This window comes from Python bivittatus, unplaced genomic scaffold (assembly GCF_059951505.1).
Source record: "Python bivittatus isolate LINGU-HERP-01145 unplaced genomic scaffold, Pbiv_v1 ctg000020_np1212, whole genome shotgun sequence".
Lineage (NCBI taxonomy): Eukaryota > Metazoa > Chordata > Lepidosauria > Squamata > Pythonidae > Python > Python bivittatus.
The window spans coordinates 42,390,316-42,407,469 of NW_028277030.1; the positions used below are offsets into that span (position 1 = coordinate 42,390,316).

Consider the following 17,154-nt stretch of genomic DNA (forward strand, 5'->3'; position numbering starts at 1 on the left):
CTCTATTGAAAAAGAGAATAAAAGATAAGAGCCCCTTTTAGCTTTAAATATTAAAATGGAAATACAAGTGGTAAAATAGATAAAGTACCAAAATCATTCTGATCACAGGATAACAGCTCCTGAAAAGAAATTTACAAAAGAAAATGCAGTGCCCCAAGTAGACCACAAGATGGCTAACAAAAATAAAGAAAAGCAATTTGTAAAGAGACTGAAGTGAGATTCAAATTATAACATAAAAATAATTTCTTCATACCCAGCCTTAGTATGAAGAAAGTCTGACATTATGCAGAGTTCAGTATTTGGTACAAAGGAATAAGAACATAGGACAGTAACAATTTAGCATAAAAACAAGCCATTAATCTATATGCAATTCCCAGCTAGATGTGTTACTATTTCTACAAAAATAGTGCTACCTAAAGCATCTGTGTTTTAATTCTCCTAGACTTCCCAGCTTCTTGGAAATTCCAAAATTTAATCAGAAGCTACAAATAATGAATTTAGTTAGTCCCATGCTTTTCCCAGCATGATTCACAGCTTCTGGAGCTGTGCCCACAGTTTTAAAACAGCCAGATTTTTTCTCTCTCCATAGAGGGATGATCTCATTTTGTATATGATTCTCTGCCTGCATTGCCACCTCATGGGGATATTTATTGATAGTTTGGAATGAGAGGCTGCTTTGTCTACCATGAATGTCTCAGCCTGGGCAAAGAGTCTAATATTCGCAGTAATAATATTTGCAGAAGACAATTAAAAAGTTCCAATAACTGTTATCGTATTAGGGGAATTATCATTAGCAGCAAAAGCAGTAACCTGAATATTTATACATTTTATGCTTTTGTAGATTGCTTTTTGACATGCTTGCTCATGAATATGTCCTACTCTGCTTTATAATAATGACTTTTATGTAAAATGGTTATTATAGCAACAAGTTTATCTTAACATGCATTAAACTAAATTGAACTTTTTTTTTGTCATTGCTTTTAGTGCATGCAGGAGATGGGAAATACCAAGGCAAGATTACTTTATGAAGCTAATTTACCAGAGAATTTTCGAAGACCTCAAACAGATCAGTATCCTTTTTTGCATTTCCATTTTTGAGGAAAATTGGAGTAGTTATTTATGATAAAAATTTTAAAATGGATACATGTATGCTACACAGTGGCCAAATAGAAATGTCAAGATTCTCAAAGGTGTAAAAATAAATTTTTAAAAGAACCTAGAAGGCAGTTTAAACTTAAACACTATTTCCATTTTAGTTTGATAAAGATAGCATTTACTTAAAGACTACTAAGATAGGAAAAATACCATTGTATTAGTGTAAAGCTACTAAAGAATATCTGTGGTACATCTGGCCTATTTAAAATAAGGAGCCAAAATTAGCATATTGATACTGAATTAGAACTTTCTGTGGTGATGGTGATGAATTTTGGAAATGGAGGGTTTGGAAACTTAAGTCTTATCATGCAGAATAACTTACACTGTATGACATTGGTGGAACTCAAACTAATTTTGTCTTGTCTTGTAATTCCATCCTTCTCATCTGCCAGTATTTATTTATTTGCTTGCTTGCTTGCTTGCTTGCTTGCTTACCACATTTATATAGCCACCATCTCACACAAAGCGACTCTGGGCAGTGTACAGAGTATTTCTGCTTTGTCCCTCATCCCTCCAATTTCCCAAATCAGTTATGTTGAGAAGGAGTGAATCCAATAAGTAAGAAATCTGAATAAAGCTATAGACCCTTCATAAATTCTAATTCCATTAGTGAAATTTACTGAATATGTTTGGAACTATAAAAGCAGTCTAATTTATTCTAGCCCCTTGATGGCAAGTAGTGAAATACTAGTTTTATAAAGCATATAGTGCAGGTGAGACTATATTAGTGAAAAAAATATTGAACCCCCATTTTTAAAATTCAATCTGAATAGAAAAATTGAGAAAATATGATGCAATATTTGTCACATGAATCAAAATAATTGTATTAAATTTATGAAAGTATTAAAAGGTGCTGCTACAAAATCAAGCATGGAATACAACATCCTAGAATACTAATGAAAATTGAGTATGTATCCTAATGCTTGAAGCAGTTCAGCTCTGGCTTTAGAACTATTGTTTAGAATATAAACTGGAAATTAAAATTTTTGCATTGAAGACCTCTTTTGCTTTATGGTGGCTTTTTGTGTGCGTACGTCTGCGCAGATGCATGTGTACATACATCTCTCTCTGTCTCTTCTCTGTTTTTTTTTTTTTTTTTTTGCCTTTTCCTTAAACTAACTGATCTCAGAGCTGTGGAGTTTTTCATCAGGGATAAATATGAGAAGAAAAAATACTATGACAAAAATGTAACTCATGTCACCAGTGTAAGTAAATATAAATTATTATTCTCTGAATTACTATGTAATATGTGCACATGGAAACATAATTATATTGTTAATACTATAAAATGGTATTACATATATCTGAGAAGAAGTAGTAAATATTTTATTTATTTATTTATTAAACTTGTCCCCGCCCATCTCCCCCCAATGGGGGACTCTGGGCGGCTCACAACATATTAAAACCATAAATAAATATACAGTGGTACCTCAGGTCACGAATGCTTCTGTTCACGACCAATTCGGGTCACAAACAGCACTGTTCGCAAAATTTTGCTTCCGTTCGCGAACGCCGGATTGGGTGACGAACAGGATCCGCGGCCATTTTCCCTGCCGCGACACGTGGTCATGGCTTCCTGTAGGGAGGGGACTCTCCCTCCAAGCAATAACCGCCTCCCCATTTGCCTTCCTGTGCTCCACGCCAGAAGTCGCGTCGAGCAAGGTTAGCGTTCTCTCTCTTCGTACTGCACTGTACTGTATTTTGTTTCATATTTTTGTGGTTTTAAAAAAAAAATACATATGGTTCAGAACAGATTAACCGTAATTACATTGAACCTTATGGGAAAATTTGATTCGGGACGCGACCAAAATCGGTTGGCGACCAAATTCGGAGGGGTCAGAACGGATTAACCGTATTTATATTGAACCTTATGGGAAAATTTGATTCGGGTCGTGACCAATTCAGGTCGCGACGAGAGTCGCGGAACGAATTAAGTTCATGAACCGAGGTACCACTGTACAATTAAAATTTATAACAGGACACATTTACAAAAATAAAAGGAAAAAATCCAGGAGGCCGATGGTAGGAACACCAGGCCTCTAGGGGGCTAGCCAATCCCACATCTGATGACCTCCCTCCCCACCCCAGGCCAGATGGCAGAGCCAGGTCTTCAAGTCCCTCCGAAAGGCCGGGAGTGAGGAGGCCTGTCTCACCTCCAGGGGCAAGATGTTCCAAAGCGTGGGGGCTACAGCAGAGAAGGCCCACCTTCTGGACCCCGCTAGTTGGAGTTCTTTTGACGAGGGGGTCTGGAGCATGCTCTCTCTGTATGATCGGGTGGGATGGGTTGAAATCATGGGGGAGAGGCAGTCCCTCAGGTAACCTGGCCCCATGCCATGTAAGGCTTTAAAAGTGATAACCAACACCTTGTATTGGACTCGGAAGCAAACCAGTACCCAATGCAGCTCATGGAGCAATGGTGTTATATGAGTCCTTCTTCGGACCCCAAAAATAGCTCGCACGGCTGCATTCTGGACCAGCTGAAGCTTCCGGATACTCTTCAAGGGTAGCCCCATGTAGAGCGTATTGCAGTAGTCTATCTGGAAGATAACGGCATGAGTGATCGTTCGAAGGGCATCCCGATCCAGGAAAGGGCATAACTGGTGCACAACCCAGAGTTGTGCAAAAGCCCTCCTGGCCATGGCTGCCACCTGTTCTTCAAGCAGGAGCCGTGAGTCCAGGAGGACCCCCAAATTACGCACTGGGTCTCTGGGGCATAAGACCCCATCCAGCACCAACGATGACAACGTCCCGGATACAGAGGAGCCATTAACCCACAGGCACTCCGTCTTACGAGGGTTCCGCTGGAGCCTGTTGTTCCCCATCTAGACCCTTGCAGCCTCCAGGCATCGTGAGAGGGTGGTCATAGCATCATTTACCTCACCAGGGATGGAGATATATAATTGAGTATCATCAGTATACTGATAATACCGCATCCCATGATGACAGATGATCTCACCCAGCGGTTTCATGTAGATGTTGAAAAGGAGCGGAGAGAGAACCAAACCCTGCAGCACCCCATAGAGGAGGGGCCGAGGATGGGACCTCTTGCTCCCTATCACCACCGATTGGGATCAGCCCTGAAGAAAGGAGGTGAACCAGCACAAGATTGTGCTGCCCACCCCAAATTCCCTGAGCTGTCCCAATAGGATACCGTGGTCGACGGTATCGAAAGCCACTGAGAGATCAAGGACAGCAAGGATGGTTGCACTTGAACATCCCGCTCCCGCCAGAGATCATCCATAACTGCGACGAATGCCATTTCCGTTCCATAACTGGGCCTGAAACCTGACTGATAAGGGTCCAGATAATCCGTTTTCTCCAGAACCCTTTGGAACTTTGATGCCATCACTTTCTCAACCACCTTTCCCAAAAAGGGGAGGTGGGAGACTGGACGGAAATTGTCCAGTATGGTAGGATCCAGGGAGGGCTTCCTGAGGAGGGGGTGCACCAATGCCTCTTTAAAGGGCGCTGGAAACACTCCCTCCTGCATGGATGTATTAACTATTGCCTGGATCCAACTGCATGTTACCTGCCGAGCTGCTTTCACCAGCCAGGAGGGGCATGGGTCCAGATGACAAGTGGTGGCCCTCACAGTCTGGAGGATCCTGTCCACTTCCTCAGGAGCAACAGGATCAAACCGTTCCCAGATAACTGGGCAAGAACGATCCCCTGGTATTTCCCCAGACCTTGCGCCACGCTCGGAGTCTAACTTGGAACGAATCCGAGCGATTTAATCCTGCAGGTGCTCTGAAAATTCCTCCATGTGGCCCTGGAAATGAATCTCCAGATCCCCCTTACCAAGGAGGGATCCAGTGATCCCAAACAGGACTGCTGGGCGGCACTCTGCGGATGCGATAAGGGCGGAGAAGTATTGGCGCTTTGCCACTCTTATTGCCACAATAGCGGCTCTAACATGTGTTCGGTCGGATTCAGTCTGTGTCTTCCTCCAGTGGTGCTCTAGACATCTCTTGGCCCTCTTCAGCACCCTCAACTCCTCCGTGAACCATGGGGAGTGTTGGGGCCAATGTGGCAAGAGAGGTCGCATAGGTGCGATCCTGTCCAAGGCCCCAGCTGCCTCCCTATTCCAAGCAGCAGCCAAGACCTCCGCTGGACTGTGCAGCAGATTTACGGGAATACCCCCCAGCTCCCTCTGGAACCCTGATGGGTCCATCAGGTGCCGAGGGCGGACCAATCGCATGGGTCCTGCCTCCCTGCGGAGGGGGATGGCATAGGAGAAACTCAGGGTCACCAGGACGTGATCTGACCATGACAGCAGGGAAAACTGTAAATCTCCCCTCAGATCACTTTGCCATTGCTCCGACAAGAAAACCAAATCCGGCATGTGGCCACTGTCTCGGGTTGGGTACCACACAATTTGAGACAGGCCCATGGCTGCCATGGTAGCCATGAACTCCCGAGCCACCTCTGAGGCCCGTCCCAGGGACGGCAAGTTGAAGTCTTCCAGAACCATAAGCCTGGGGAACTCCACTGCCAGCCCCGAGATGGCCTTCAGCAGCTCAGGCAGGGAGGCTGCCACGCAGCAGGGAGGTCAGTACAGTAGCAGCACTCCCAACTGTTCGCGGGAACCCAACCTAAGAAACAGTGTCTCACAGCCATAAACTTGTGGAGCAATGCCCCTGAAGGCCATCAGAGACTCTTGGATGACAACAGCCACCCCTCCTCCCCTACCCTAGCATCTTGGCTGGTGCCACACCGTAAACCCAGCTGGGCACATTTCTGAGAGGTGCACCCCCCTCGGGCCCCATCCAGGTCCCCGTAATACATGCCAGGTCTGCCCCCTCCTCAGTGATCAAGCCACATACGAGGGGGGCCTTGTATAGTACAATATATAATAAAATATATAGTACAGAAGTAATCCCATGATAAGAGAAACAGATTTTAGTATAGTGCTTACCTTCATTGCTACCAATAATAGAATTGGTATTACTTGTATAGAAAATCAAATACCTTGATGGTTATTTGAGGGCTTAATTCAGTAAGAACTTTCACCTGTAAATTCCTACAAGATTTTATATTGTCAAAGATAAACAGCTTTTCTGCAAACTGCAGTTTTGTTAGACAGCGTATGGAGTCTGAAATAGGGATTGTTAGGATCCAGCTCTAAATCTCCTAAGGAAAATATATTGCTACTTAAAATAGTTTAAAGGCTGTAAAAAGGATGGAAGAATCTGGAACAGGGTATGGTAGTAGAGTATGGAAACACACGTTCAGAAGAACAACAGGATAGTCTTTGCCTTGTTGCTAATGCAAAATGAAAAGAATATTTCAATTAATTCATAGTGGAATTAGGGTAATTTATAAAAAAAAATCAATAGGAATTTAGTTACAAGCAACTTGTCAAAGTTGTGTGACTGAGGTGAAATATGAAGTGAAGGTTTGTCACACCCATTGCTGCTGAAAGAACTTGGGGAAGTAAAATAGTTGGCTGTAACAAGAATTGCCTCAGATTAGAATAAATGTCCATCTAGCTCTTCATTTTGTCTCCTATTAACCAACCAAAAACATAGTTGAAATTGCTATCTCCTGTTATTTGTAGGAATATAAGCTTTGTTTTAAAATCATCTGTGAAAGAGATTATGCAACCTGCATTTAAGGTGGGAATCCAATACCTAATTCTCTGGGATTTTTCTATTCAGAAATAGTGTATACATTACGTTTTCCTTGCATGACTGGCCACTTGCCTTTATTAAAAATAGTTTTTAATCAAAGAATGTAATCTGTAGTAGAACAGCTTCAGGAAACTTTTGAGGCTTTTGTAATTCAGAGAGCACATTGTAGATGGTCTCATCATGGAAGGGGAGATTTGTCGGTTTATAAAATAGTTATCATAGTGGGTAAGATTGGTCACAAGATACTCATTTACCAGAAAGAAAATGATAGAGATTCTTGTTAGCCTGCATCTCCCACCCCAAATGATTTCTACCGTTCCAACTTCTGTTTTTTCTGGACAAGGAATCACACTTCCACATAAAAGTACTGGGCTGTAACTACTCATTGTTTTATTTTTTTAAGAATTCCTCTGAGCTCTGCACAAGCCCCAACAGCATTATTCTAGATAAATATGATGCTAATGCTTTGTTTTATAGCACACTTGTCTGCCATTTACTAATTAATTGAAATCTTTAAGAAAATAGATTGAGGCGGATAGTCTGTTGAGCATTAGGAGAGCTGTCTGCGTGCATACTGATGTCCACAGGCATCATATTGTTTATCCCTGGTATAGGATATCCAGTGATGGTAGAAGTGAGGGAAAAAAGTTAGGACTGGTCTTCCTGTGAGCCATGTGGCTGAAGAGTAAATTGAGAGGGCTGGTATATGTAAAGCAGCCTACCTCAAGCTAAGAGGCTTTCAGATGACTGGATTGCAACTATCAACTTTAAACATTCTCAGCAGTAACCATGCTGGTTGGAGAATCCTGGAAACTGAAATTCACATACAGTTCAACACTCATGCTGAGTAAGCTTGCTTTAAAGTAAGGCTTAAACATGCTTCCTATTGTTGCGGTATAGCAATGGTGGCATAAAAATCTCTAGTGAGGTAGGACCCTTTAGAACATTGTATTTGATAAATAAGATGATAGCAAGTCTAAGAAAAGCTTTAGCTTCATATCTGAAGGAGCTAGTGCCAGTCAAAGTAGATCTAGTATTTGGGTAAGTGATCATTCCTCTGATACAGTATAGTGTTGTTGTTATTACTAGATGTTTATCCCATCTTTTTTATATATAACTCAAGGTGGCAGACATACCTAATACTCCTGCCTTCTATTTTTCCCACAACAACACTGTGAGTTAGGTTGGGCTGAGAGAGAGAATTTGGCCCAAAGTCACCCAGCCGGCTTTCATGCCTGAAGGAGGCCTGGAACTCACAGTCTCTTGGTTTCTAGGCCAGCACCTTAACTACTGCACCAGTTATATTGTTAGCACCAGAAACAGCTATCACATTTCTAAGTTGCTTTATTCTTTAATTTTTCTGGCTACATTTTCTGTATTGGGAAAAGTAAAGCTGCCTGTAAACTCATTGTAAGTGGTAGTGTAAGGTTTAGAGGCTCTTGTTACAAAATCAGTTTTCCAGTCCTTGCAGCAATAACCTTGCTCATTGAAATAAAAAGTATGTAGTCCTGTTATTATTAATAAGAGAAAATATAAGATCCATAAGAATCCTCTGTCCCATTACCTGCATGATGTGCTACAATTCTAGTTCGAGTGAATAAGAGGCAATACAATAGGGAGTGAACAAATGGAATAAGGGTGTGGGTATAGGAAGAAGTAATTTTAAAGTTGTCTTTCCTATTTAGTTTCTTGCTCCATATTGAAAAGTTTTCAATATATGAATTTTGGAGGAACTTAGTTTATTGCTACCCACAATTAACAAAAGACAAGTCTTCTGATTGTACTTGTATATTGGAAACATGGGAATTTGTGGAAGTTTCAGAACAGAACTTGTTTTTGTATGATGATCACTTACATACCTGTACAGACTGAATAATACTGAAGGTAAAGCTGAAAATATTCAACTGATTGTGAATTATGTAGAAATGCTCACAGAACTACAAGCTGCCTTGTAATATGCTTGTTAGTTTATGATTAAAAGGCTTTTCTCCTTGCTTTCCAAAGAGAAGGCTTTATTTGATAGCTACATATTTAATTTAGCATTATTAATTTTTTTCCTTCATAAAATAAATCTGTTAGAATGAGCAAAAACAAAGATGCCTTTGCCTGTTTCCCTACCCCATAGGACAATGTTCTTTTTTAGTTCAGGACATTAATAATTCATGAGAGACACTGGATAAAACTGAACAATGGGATGTGAAGCTTAATTATTTTTTCTTGTGGTAGTGATGTGATCTTATCCAACTTCATTTCTTATTTTATATTCTAGCAAATTCATCCATTAAGCATTTACTATATCCTGATTGTTTTTTCACCCCTTTAGTAAATTTTGAAAGGGCAATTGACTCTGTGTACTATTCTGTATAATAATTAATTTCTGCAACCTCGAGTTAAATGCCTGGGTTGAACTGAGGAAGTCATTGCTGAATCTCATCTGTCTTGCTTGAAACCAAAGATTTTTTAAAAATATTTTCAGTAACAAAATGAATCTAAACTTAGTCTTCTCTTCTCTTCTCTTCTCTTCTCTTCTCTTCTCTTCTCTTCTCTTCTCTTCTCTTCTCTTCTCTTCTCTTCTCTTCTCTTTAATTTTTCTCATAAATGGAAAGCAATAAAATATGCTGATGGCTTTTCTGTAGCCTGTCATGTTGTCTTTTCTCATCTTTCATCTGCTTTGTACAGATGTCTTCCTCTGATGCTGCTCAGCCTCAAACATCTTCTCCTTCTCTGCAAGCTGCTTCTGAGCAAAGCAAAATGGAGGTATTCCCTCTTCTTGGTGTTTATGGTGTGTTTGGGTGCAGATGTGTTCTACTTTTGTTCTGAATGGGTGCACACATCACGCTAAATTACAGACAATGCTTGTTTGTGGCTTACCATGTGTGAACTCAGCTGTTGTTCATTGTGGTATGTGTAACTAATGGCTTAGCACAATATGAATTCAGCTGATATGGAGTTATTTTCTGACCTAGAATCGTAATTTGTCTTCAGACTTTTAATCTTAAGTATTTTAAGCCAAATCATAAACATGATTATATTGCATTTCATAAGTTCATCCAAAGAGAATTTCTGTCTGGACTTTCACAGCTCAGTTTGAGGTATTTCACAATAGCATACAAGTCTGTCTTAGATTTGTAGCTTAAATTGTATCTTAGATTTCCTCAAAATAAATACTTCTATGCAGATAGTGGGTTCTGAGCAGAATTGCCTACTCATTGACTTAATTTTAAAAATAAATTATTTTATTAGTTAATATGCATTCCTCATTTTCAGTAGACTGTACATTCATTTACTAATCCTCCATCCTAAACATGTTTTCTTTGAAGTAAGCTCCTTTAATTTTCATGATACCTATTTCCAATTATTTGATTTTGGGTTTCTGTTTTAGTATAAGTATCCACATAATAACATTACCTATTGCAAATGATTTCCAAAATGAGAACCAGCTTCAATATCTTGGTCTCCCTCTTTATTGCTTTGTTAGTCTTGAACATGGTTTAAAAATTACATCCACTGGGGCTTGCAGTATAGAACTTGAATTGGAATTGTAGGCTTTTAGTCATTTGTTTGCTTGCTTTTTTGTTTGTTTAGAGTATTTGTAGGCCACCAACTCCTTTAAGGCTCAGGGGGACTTACAGAAAGAAACAAAATGATTGAAGTCTAATCCCTCATCAGACTAACCACATAATCAGATGCAGCATTAAATTTGTTATTATTTAACCATTTTCTGAATCATATTTGTGCTTGTTAAGTCATTCAGTGCAATGTGCAGCTTTTAAAAATGCAATAATAAAATAACAGCACAGTAGAATAAAGGGAAAAGTAAAACAAAACAATAGGATAGCAAATATTAAAATAGCTAGAATTGGGGAGGTGCCCCCAAACGGGTTCTACCGTGCTACCCAACCTGTCCTTTTTAAATCATGAAGCATAGGATGAATCTCTGATGAAAATGTAGATTCTGAGCTTACTCCTAAAGGAAGAAGAGGCCTTGCATATACTCCATTAGAATTATGTGTTCATTGATTTAGAAGCATTTATTGATCAATATTAACATTTTGAATTGGGCTTGGAAACAAATTGGAAGCCAGTACAGTTGATTCAAAATCAGTGATATGGTGATTCTAAAGTACTTGTCAGGTAAGTATGTGGCTACCAGTAGATGAAGTTTTTGAAAGTGGCATCCTGTATAGAACATGTTATAATAAGCTGAATGACATGGATCCCAATCACCAAATCACGGGTAGTATGTATTATCAGCATAGTAATGAAACCTAATCTCAGTGCTCCAAGTGGTCTTCTGGTGATATCTTATAGAAGTTAAATAGCATGGAGCACAGTATACAGCCCATTAGAAATCTCATGGTGTAATGTCCTCAGGACTGAGCAGTAATTCCCACACCATCTCTGGGAATTTTCAGCTAAATAAAATCTAAACTATTAACTGCGCTATCGAATCCCTATTATCCAAAACAACTCAGAATAAAATGATCTATGATGTCTGCAAGGTCCCATAAAACCGATAGCAATGGGAAAAGGTGACTGATGAGACTATGGGGAAAGCTGGTGGAAAATAGAAAAGAGACATAAACATTCAATTTTCTAGTCTTTCTGCTGTATATTAAGGGAAGTATATTTAATATACTAGATATTTGAAGGGCCTGCAGATACAATATATGGTTGGGACAGCCTTGTATATAACTGTAAGATATATAGTACATATACATACACATATACACATACATATGAAGATTGAAGTTCTGATGAGAATAAATGTCTTTCTGAAATAATAGTTTAAATTAACTTTTAGAAGACAATATAATTGATATTTTAAAGATTCATTACATGCAATATAATAATGTTTAATGGAACATCTTTCCACAGAAGGAAAAAGAAAAGAAGAAGGAAGAGAAAAAAAGGGACAGAGAACCAGAAAAACCTTTGAAAAGCTTAGGAATGGAAAAAGTAAGATTGGTTTTCTTAGTTGTATATTTTAAGGCTATATTATTCATAATTAAAAGTACATAGTGCTTTCAAATTCAATGCAATCTTTTTATTTCATTCTTTGACCATCATAATTTCTAGTCTTTTGGCTAAAATAACTTTTCAGCCTTTTAGTTAAGAGCAAGTGTAGTTTCAAAATCATGAAATCTGAGTATTTTAAATAATTGTGCTTTAAAATATGAATTGTTTAACTTCTGAAAGGGAAACTTCCAGGAAATGCCTGGGTTGTAGACTACACTGGAAGGAAAGTATGGGGGAAAATGGAAAATTGCAAATAAATGACATGGGCTTGTCCATATACGTATATAGTCATCAGGAGCTCAGTTTGAGGGAGACTATATTTTCTCTAATAGCATGAATTGCATGGACATTGCAGCTGGAAATATTAATAATGTAAAAAGTGTGTGATGGTTCCTCTAGAAAATGCATCACAAGGAAAACAATAACAGTTTCATTATTTTAGTCTGAGTAGGGCATTAGATGTCTTCTTGCAGCTTTCTTTTTGTACTAATAATAGCTGATGATTTATCTGGAAAGGAGTAGTTGTGCTTTTTTAATTAGAGGGATCTTCACTTGAGTAACACAACAATATTGAGAGTTCTAAATTTGTTTTCTATCACGACCTGTACAGTCAGCTGTTGTCAATTTTTAAAAAAATTTACTTGTGAGCAGTGGTTTATTATGAGGGCAAGGACATAGAGAAGAGAAGAAAACCATTCTGTTTTGTATGACTTCTACTTTTGCTAATAAAGGTGGACAAATTATATGAAATCAGTATTCCCCCCGTCCCTCCTTGTCTGAACACCCTGTTTCAGTTTGTCATGTTTTTATTTCCTTGCCCTTATCTTATAGTTTGCAGCATTCTTCCCAAAGGTTTTACAAGATTTTTAATTCAGCCCTTCCACTTTGCTCATAGTAGTATATAGTTTTGATGGTAATGCTGAAACAAGTAAAGCAGCATAAATAAAATACAGGTAGTCCTTGCTTACCAACCATTTGTCCAGCGACTGTTCAAAGTTACAGTGGCACTGAAAAAGGAGACTTAAAACTGGTCCTCAAAGTTCCAGCTGTCACAGCAACCCCACAGTCACGTGATCACGATCTGGGCGCTTGGCAACCAACTCACACTTACGACAGTTGCAGTGTCCTGCGGTCACGTGATCGTCATTTGTGACCTTCCTGCTGGCTTCCTACAAGCAGAGCCAATCGGGAAGCTGGGAGGAAAGGTTGCAAGTTGCTCCAGTAAATTGCTCATACCATCCCCACCCAGCAGCAGGGGATGGGGATGCTGCTTGCGCCGTGCCTCATGGGCCACTTGCACATCCTCCCCTGCCTGGCAGCAGCCAGCCCTACCACGCTCATACTGCACCTTACCTACCTGCTGGCCTGCTTGCAAGCCACCTGGGACTCGTTTAACATCCCGCAATGCTCACTTAACAATGTCAGTGGGGAGTGCTGGGATTGCTGTCACTAAGCGCAGCAGTGGACGTGATGTTGCACTTTATGATCGCATTGCTTGGCGATGGAAAATCCAGTCCCAAATACCGTAGTTAACCAAGGACTACCTGTTTATATTTGATTTTCATGCTTCTAGCATAGTAGAATAAAACTGGAACAAGTAATTCTCTTCCTATTTGTGGCTATCTTCCTGTTTACAGCTTTCTGGAAGAATTTTAAAAATTCATTATTGGTCTTTCCCACATTTTGGAAATATTGGAGGCTCACCCAAGCCAATCAAAAAAAGGCAGTAGATTGCCATACTACATTCAAGTGAAGAAATAATAAGAGACATATCTTGCCTTACATCTATGTTGTTCCTCCTTTCTCTAAATTCAGAGCTGAATAATTGAATTGGCATCAGTTCCTTCAGTCAGTCAGTCATGTTGCATGCTTTCTTGAATTTCCTTCAGTAACATAAATTGCTAGGATAGCGAAAGGTTTGTGTTCTGTTGCCAATGATCTCACAAGGAGAGGCAGGATTGGAAAACCTGGAGCAAAATAGAGGCAAAGGGTAAAAGAAGAGGCAAGCTGAGTGGTGAGGGGGCAAGTGCAAGGATGGTGTGAAAGATGAAAAAAGAAAAATAATGGAAATTGAATTCAGTTTTCTTTATTTACAAGTTTATTTAAGATGTTTTGATCCTTTCTGCCTTGTGACTGGAGCATGCTTCTGCCATGTGCTTTTGACTTTTCACATCAACAGTTTAACCACGCTATTGTAATACTGATACTGACAATGGCTTGCAGGTTTCCAGATTAGAAGAGGGGAGTTGACAACGACTTTATTTTGTGTCTTCCTATAAGGTGATGCTCATATCGTTGCCCACCTGACATCTTGAAGATTCTGTGTTTAGAAAGGTCAATTACCATCTCTGGATAGACAAATGAGCACTTTGCCTTGCAAGGATTCAACTTGTTTCATCTCATACAGACCCTTATAATCCCCAAACATCAGGAAGGACCTTCACAGTATGTCCTATTCAACTCTGGGTGGAGAGACATAACTGGCTATCATCAGCATATTGATGATACCTCACCCTGAACAATTGAATGACTTTCCCCAGTGGCTTCATATAACATGGGGGAAAGGATCAAGCTCTACAGCATCCCATATTAAGCAGGGCACTGGTCCAGTGTTCAACCCTCACAATATCCAAGGAAGAGCAGAACCACTGTAAACTCTGCCCAACTCCCAACCCTTGTAGAAGGCCCAGAAAGATACCATGGTCAATGGGAGCAAAAGCAGTTGAGAAATCTTAAGAGGAAAAGGAGAGCCAAACTTCCACCATCAAGTCACAATAACAGTCATCCACAAGAATGACAGTGCCAATTCTGTGCCATACCCTGGTCTGAATCCTGACTGAAAAGGCTTCAGATAATCACCTTCATCTGTGATCCTTTGCAGCTGAAGCATCACCACATTCTCCAAAATTTCACCCAAAAAGGGAAGGTTGGAGTCTGAACAGAAATTATTTAACACTGTGGGGTTGAGAGATGGCCTCTACCAGACTTTCTCTCGAGGTATTTAGGGGAAATCCTCATTTCCCACTGAAGGAGCCAGGAGGGGGCAAAAATTCAGCCTACGGGTGGCAGGACCTATCTAATAGAACTGAAAAAAAACCAGGAAATATTGCAAGATGTTGCCGCAGTTACCTCCTCTGGGTCAGCCAACACTGTTTTCAATTCTGAGAGAATGTGAATGACTTTCTAAACAAAGTGTCCTATAAATCTCTCAGGGCAGCCTGAAGGAAGATCTATTGACCCACCCTGCCTCAGTGGAATGCAGGCCACCTTAAACAAGGCTACAGGATAGTATTTCAATGATACAATAAGGGGAGAGAAATATTGACATTTTTCAATACTTATTGCAACAGAGTAGGCCTGAACATGAGTTTGTAGCAATACTCAACTCAATGTATTCTGTTTCCCACACAAGTACTTCAGGCATGTTTTCTGCCGCTTCATCTCCTAGAGCTTCTTAATAAATCAAGGGTCCCTCTGGGATCTGAAAATAGGCATAGGTGCAGTCTTATTCCATATCTTAGAAGCTAGCCAGAATCATGGAAGAGCAGCCTATCATATTGCCAAGTGCTTGTTGAAATCTAAGCAAATCCATATGGTGTCTGGGACAGATCATCTTAAATTGATTAATCATCCTGAAGGAGTCAGTTGTGGTAACTAGGCTCAGGCTAGTTCTTTGGAACAAGTTTCAACCAAAAGATGCAGGCTTGCATTGCAATGCTATTGCTACCATCTTATCTATTTTGATCCACCTGTTGCCCCAGATGCTCTTAAAGTCTTTCCAGAGACACTGCGTGCCACTATCTTCCTCCTTACTTTTAATATTCTCCATTGCTTTTCTTATCCTTCTTTCTTCACCTCCATCACATTCTTCTTTCCATACCCCACTCTTTTCTGTGTATTCTCTCTCTTTTTCACCATCTCCACTTTCTTCACATTTATAATTATCCATCCAGTTTCCTTCCGTGAAGGACTCCTGGCCTCTGTCCTAAACTAAACTAACTAAAGCATACCTGACTTCTATATTTTCTATTCCTAACCATGAAGATTGGTAAATAGTCCAGAACTGGTCAAAACATGGGGGAGTGGGGCAGCCACTCTGGTCTAAACAGCAGGAATCTGAGAGGAGGAGGAACCCAATTCTGTAAACATTTTACCTCAGTAACTTACATCTCTTTAAATCTGATACACATATACCGTATTTTTCCATCAATAAGACGCCCCCATGTACAAGACGACCCCCACTTTTCCAACCCAAAATTAAGAAATTAATATTTTAAAGATAGTGCAGAACACATTTTTATTTAGTAATTAGTTACCATTTACCTGATACACTCGGTGGGAGGAGGTCCAAACCGTCTCTCTGCAGCTCTATTTCCAGGCTCTTTTGCATAACTGATTACATTCAATCATGAGGGAAACTGCCGATAGCTTGTCTCTGCGAACAGACTTCCTCCAATTGGTTTGTTCAGCATCAGCTGACGTCGGTTACATAAGGCTCGTGATTGGAGGAAGTCTGTTTGCAGACTCAAGCTATTTCACTCGTGATTGGAGGCTAGCAATAGGAGGAAGCCTCTTTGCAGAGACAAAGTATGGGCAGTTTTGCCACCACACGGTTCTCTCCTCAGCTGACTTCCTTGAATAAGACGCCCTTCAATTTTTGGCGTAAGGATTTTAGAAAAAACTATCGTCTTATAGTCGGAAAAATACGGTATGCTACCTGCATTTAGGAATGTTTCCATTGTTTCCAGTGCAAAATTATTTCCTTTCAGCTCACTCTAGTTCTCAAGGTCTTCATCACATGAATGATGATAATAATAGCCCATCCTTTATTTTGGGTTATCAGTCATCCACTATATTGACCATTAGATGTTGGTTGCTTCTACCCAAGTTAGTTTTTCTGTTACATCAGAATCATGCTCATTCATCTCACTTTGTATATGAACTGAGAAGAAGTTTAACTTTCCTGGGATCCATAATTCCTCTGCATCTATTTGCTGTGCAGCATGAATAGAGTCTGACTTTTGTGCAGTGCTTTAGATTCACAAGGAAAAAAGGTGCTATGTGCATACCTCATTTTTCTGTTTGTGATCCTTGGATTGCTTCATAACATACACCAAGAAACACTTACCTTTTCCACTACAATCTTATTCTTCAAATAATGAGTCTGGCATTTTGTTCCTGTCTTTTTTTACCAAAATAATTTTTATTTTATCTGCTGATTGAACACACAGTATGTGTGTGTGTGTGTGTGTGTGTGTCTGTATTTCAATGACTGCACTTCTCTGTTACGCTCAGAATAGCCCAGCCTTAATGACACTACAAATAATTAGTTTAGAAAGAGCAAATAAAT

The 17,154-nt window shown here is 39.9% G+C and overlaps 1 protein-coding gene and 1 pseudogene across 2 annotated transcripts in view; one reads left to right on the plus strand and one right to left on the minus strand.

Annotated features, from left to right (window-relative positions):
* Positions 1-17,154, plus strand: part of SMAP1 (small ArfGAP 1) — a 75,825-nt gene that overhangs the window by 25,629 nt on the left and 33,042 nt on the right. Inside the window, exons 3-6 of one of the 2 annotated variants that reach the window (XM_088137663.1) lie at positions 985-1,070; positions 2,285-2,360; positions 9,465-9,542; positions 11,664-11,744. In XM_088137663.1, the coding sequence (XP_087993789.1) occupies positions 985-1,070; positions 2,285-2,360; positions 9,465-9,542; positions 11,664-11,744 (321 nt within the window). The remainder of the gene's footprint in view (positions 1-984; positions 1,071-2,284; positions 2,361-9,464; positions 9,543-11,663; positions 11,745-17,154) is intronic. The other variant, XM_088137666.1, reaches the window with a different exon arrangement.
* On the minus strand, positions 4,389-7,627 carry LOC148217045 (uncharacterized; annotated as a pseudogene).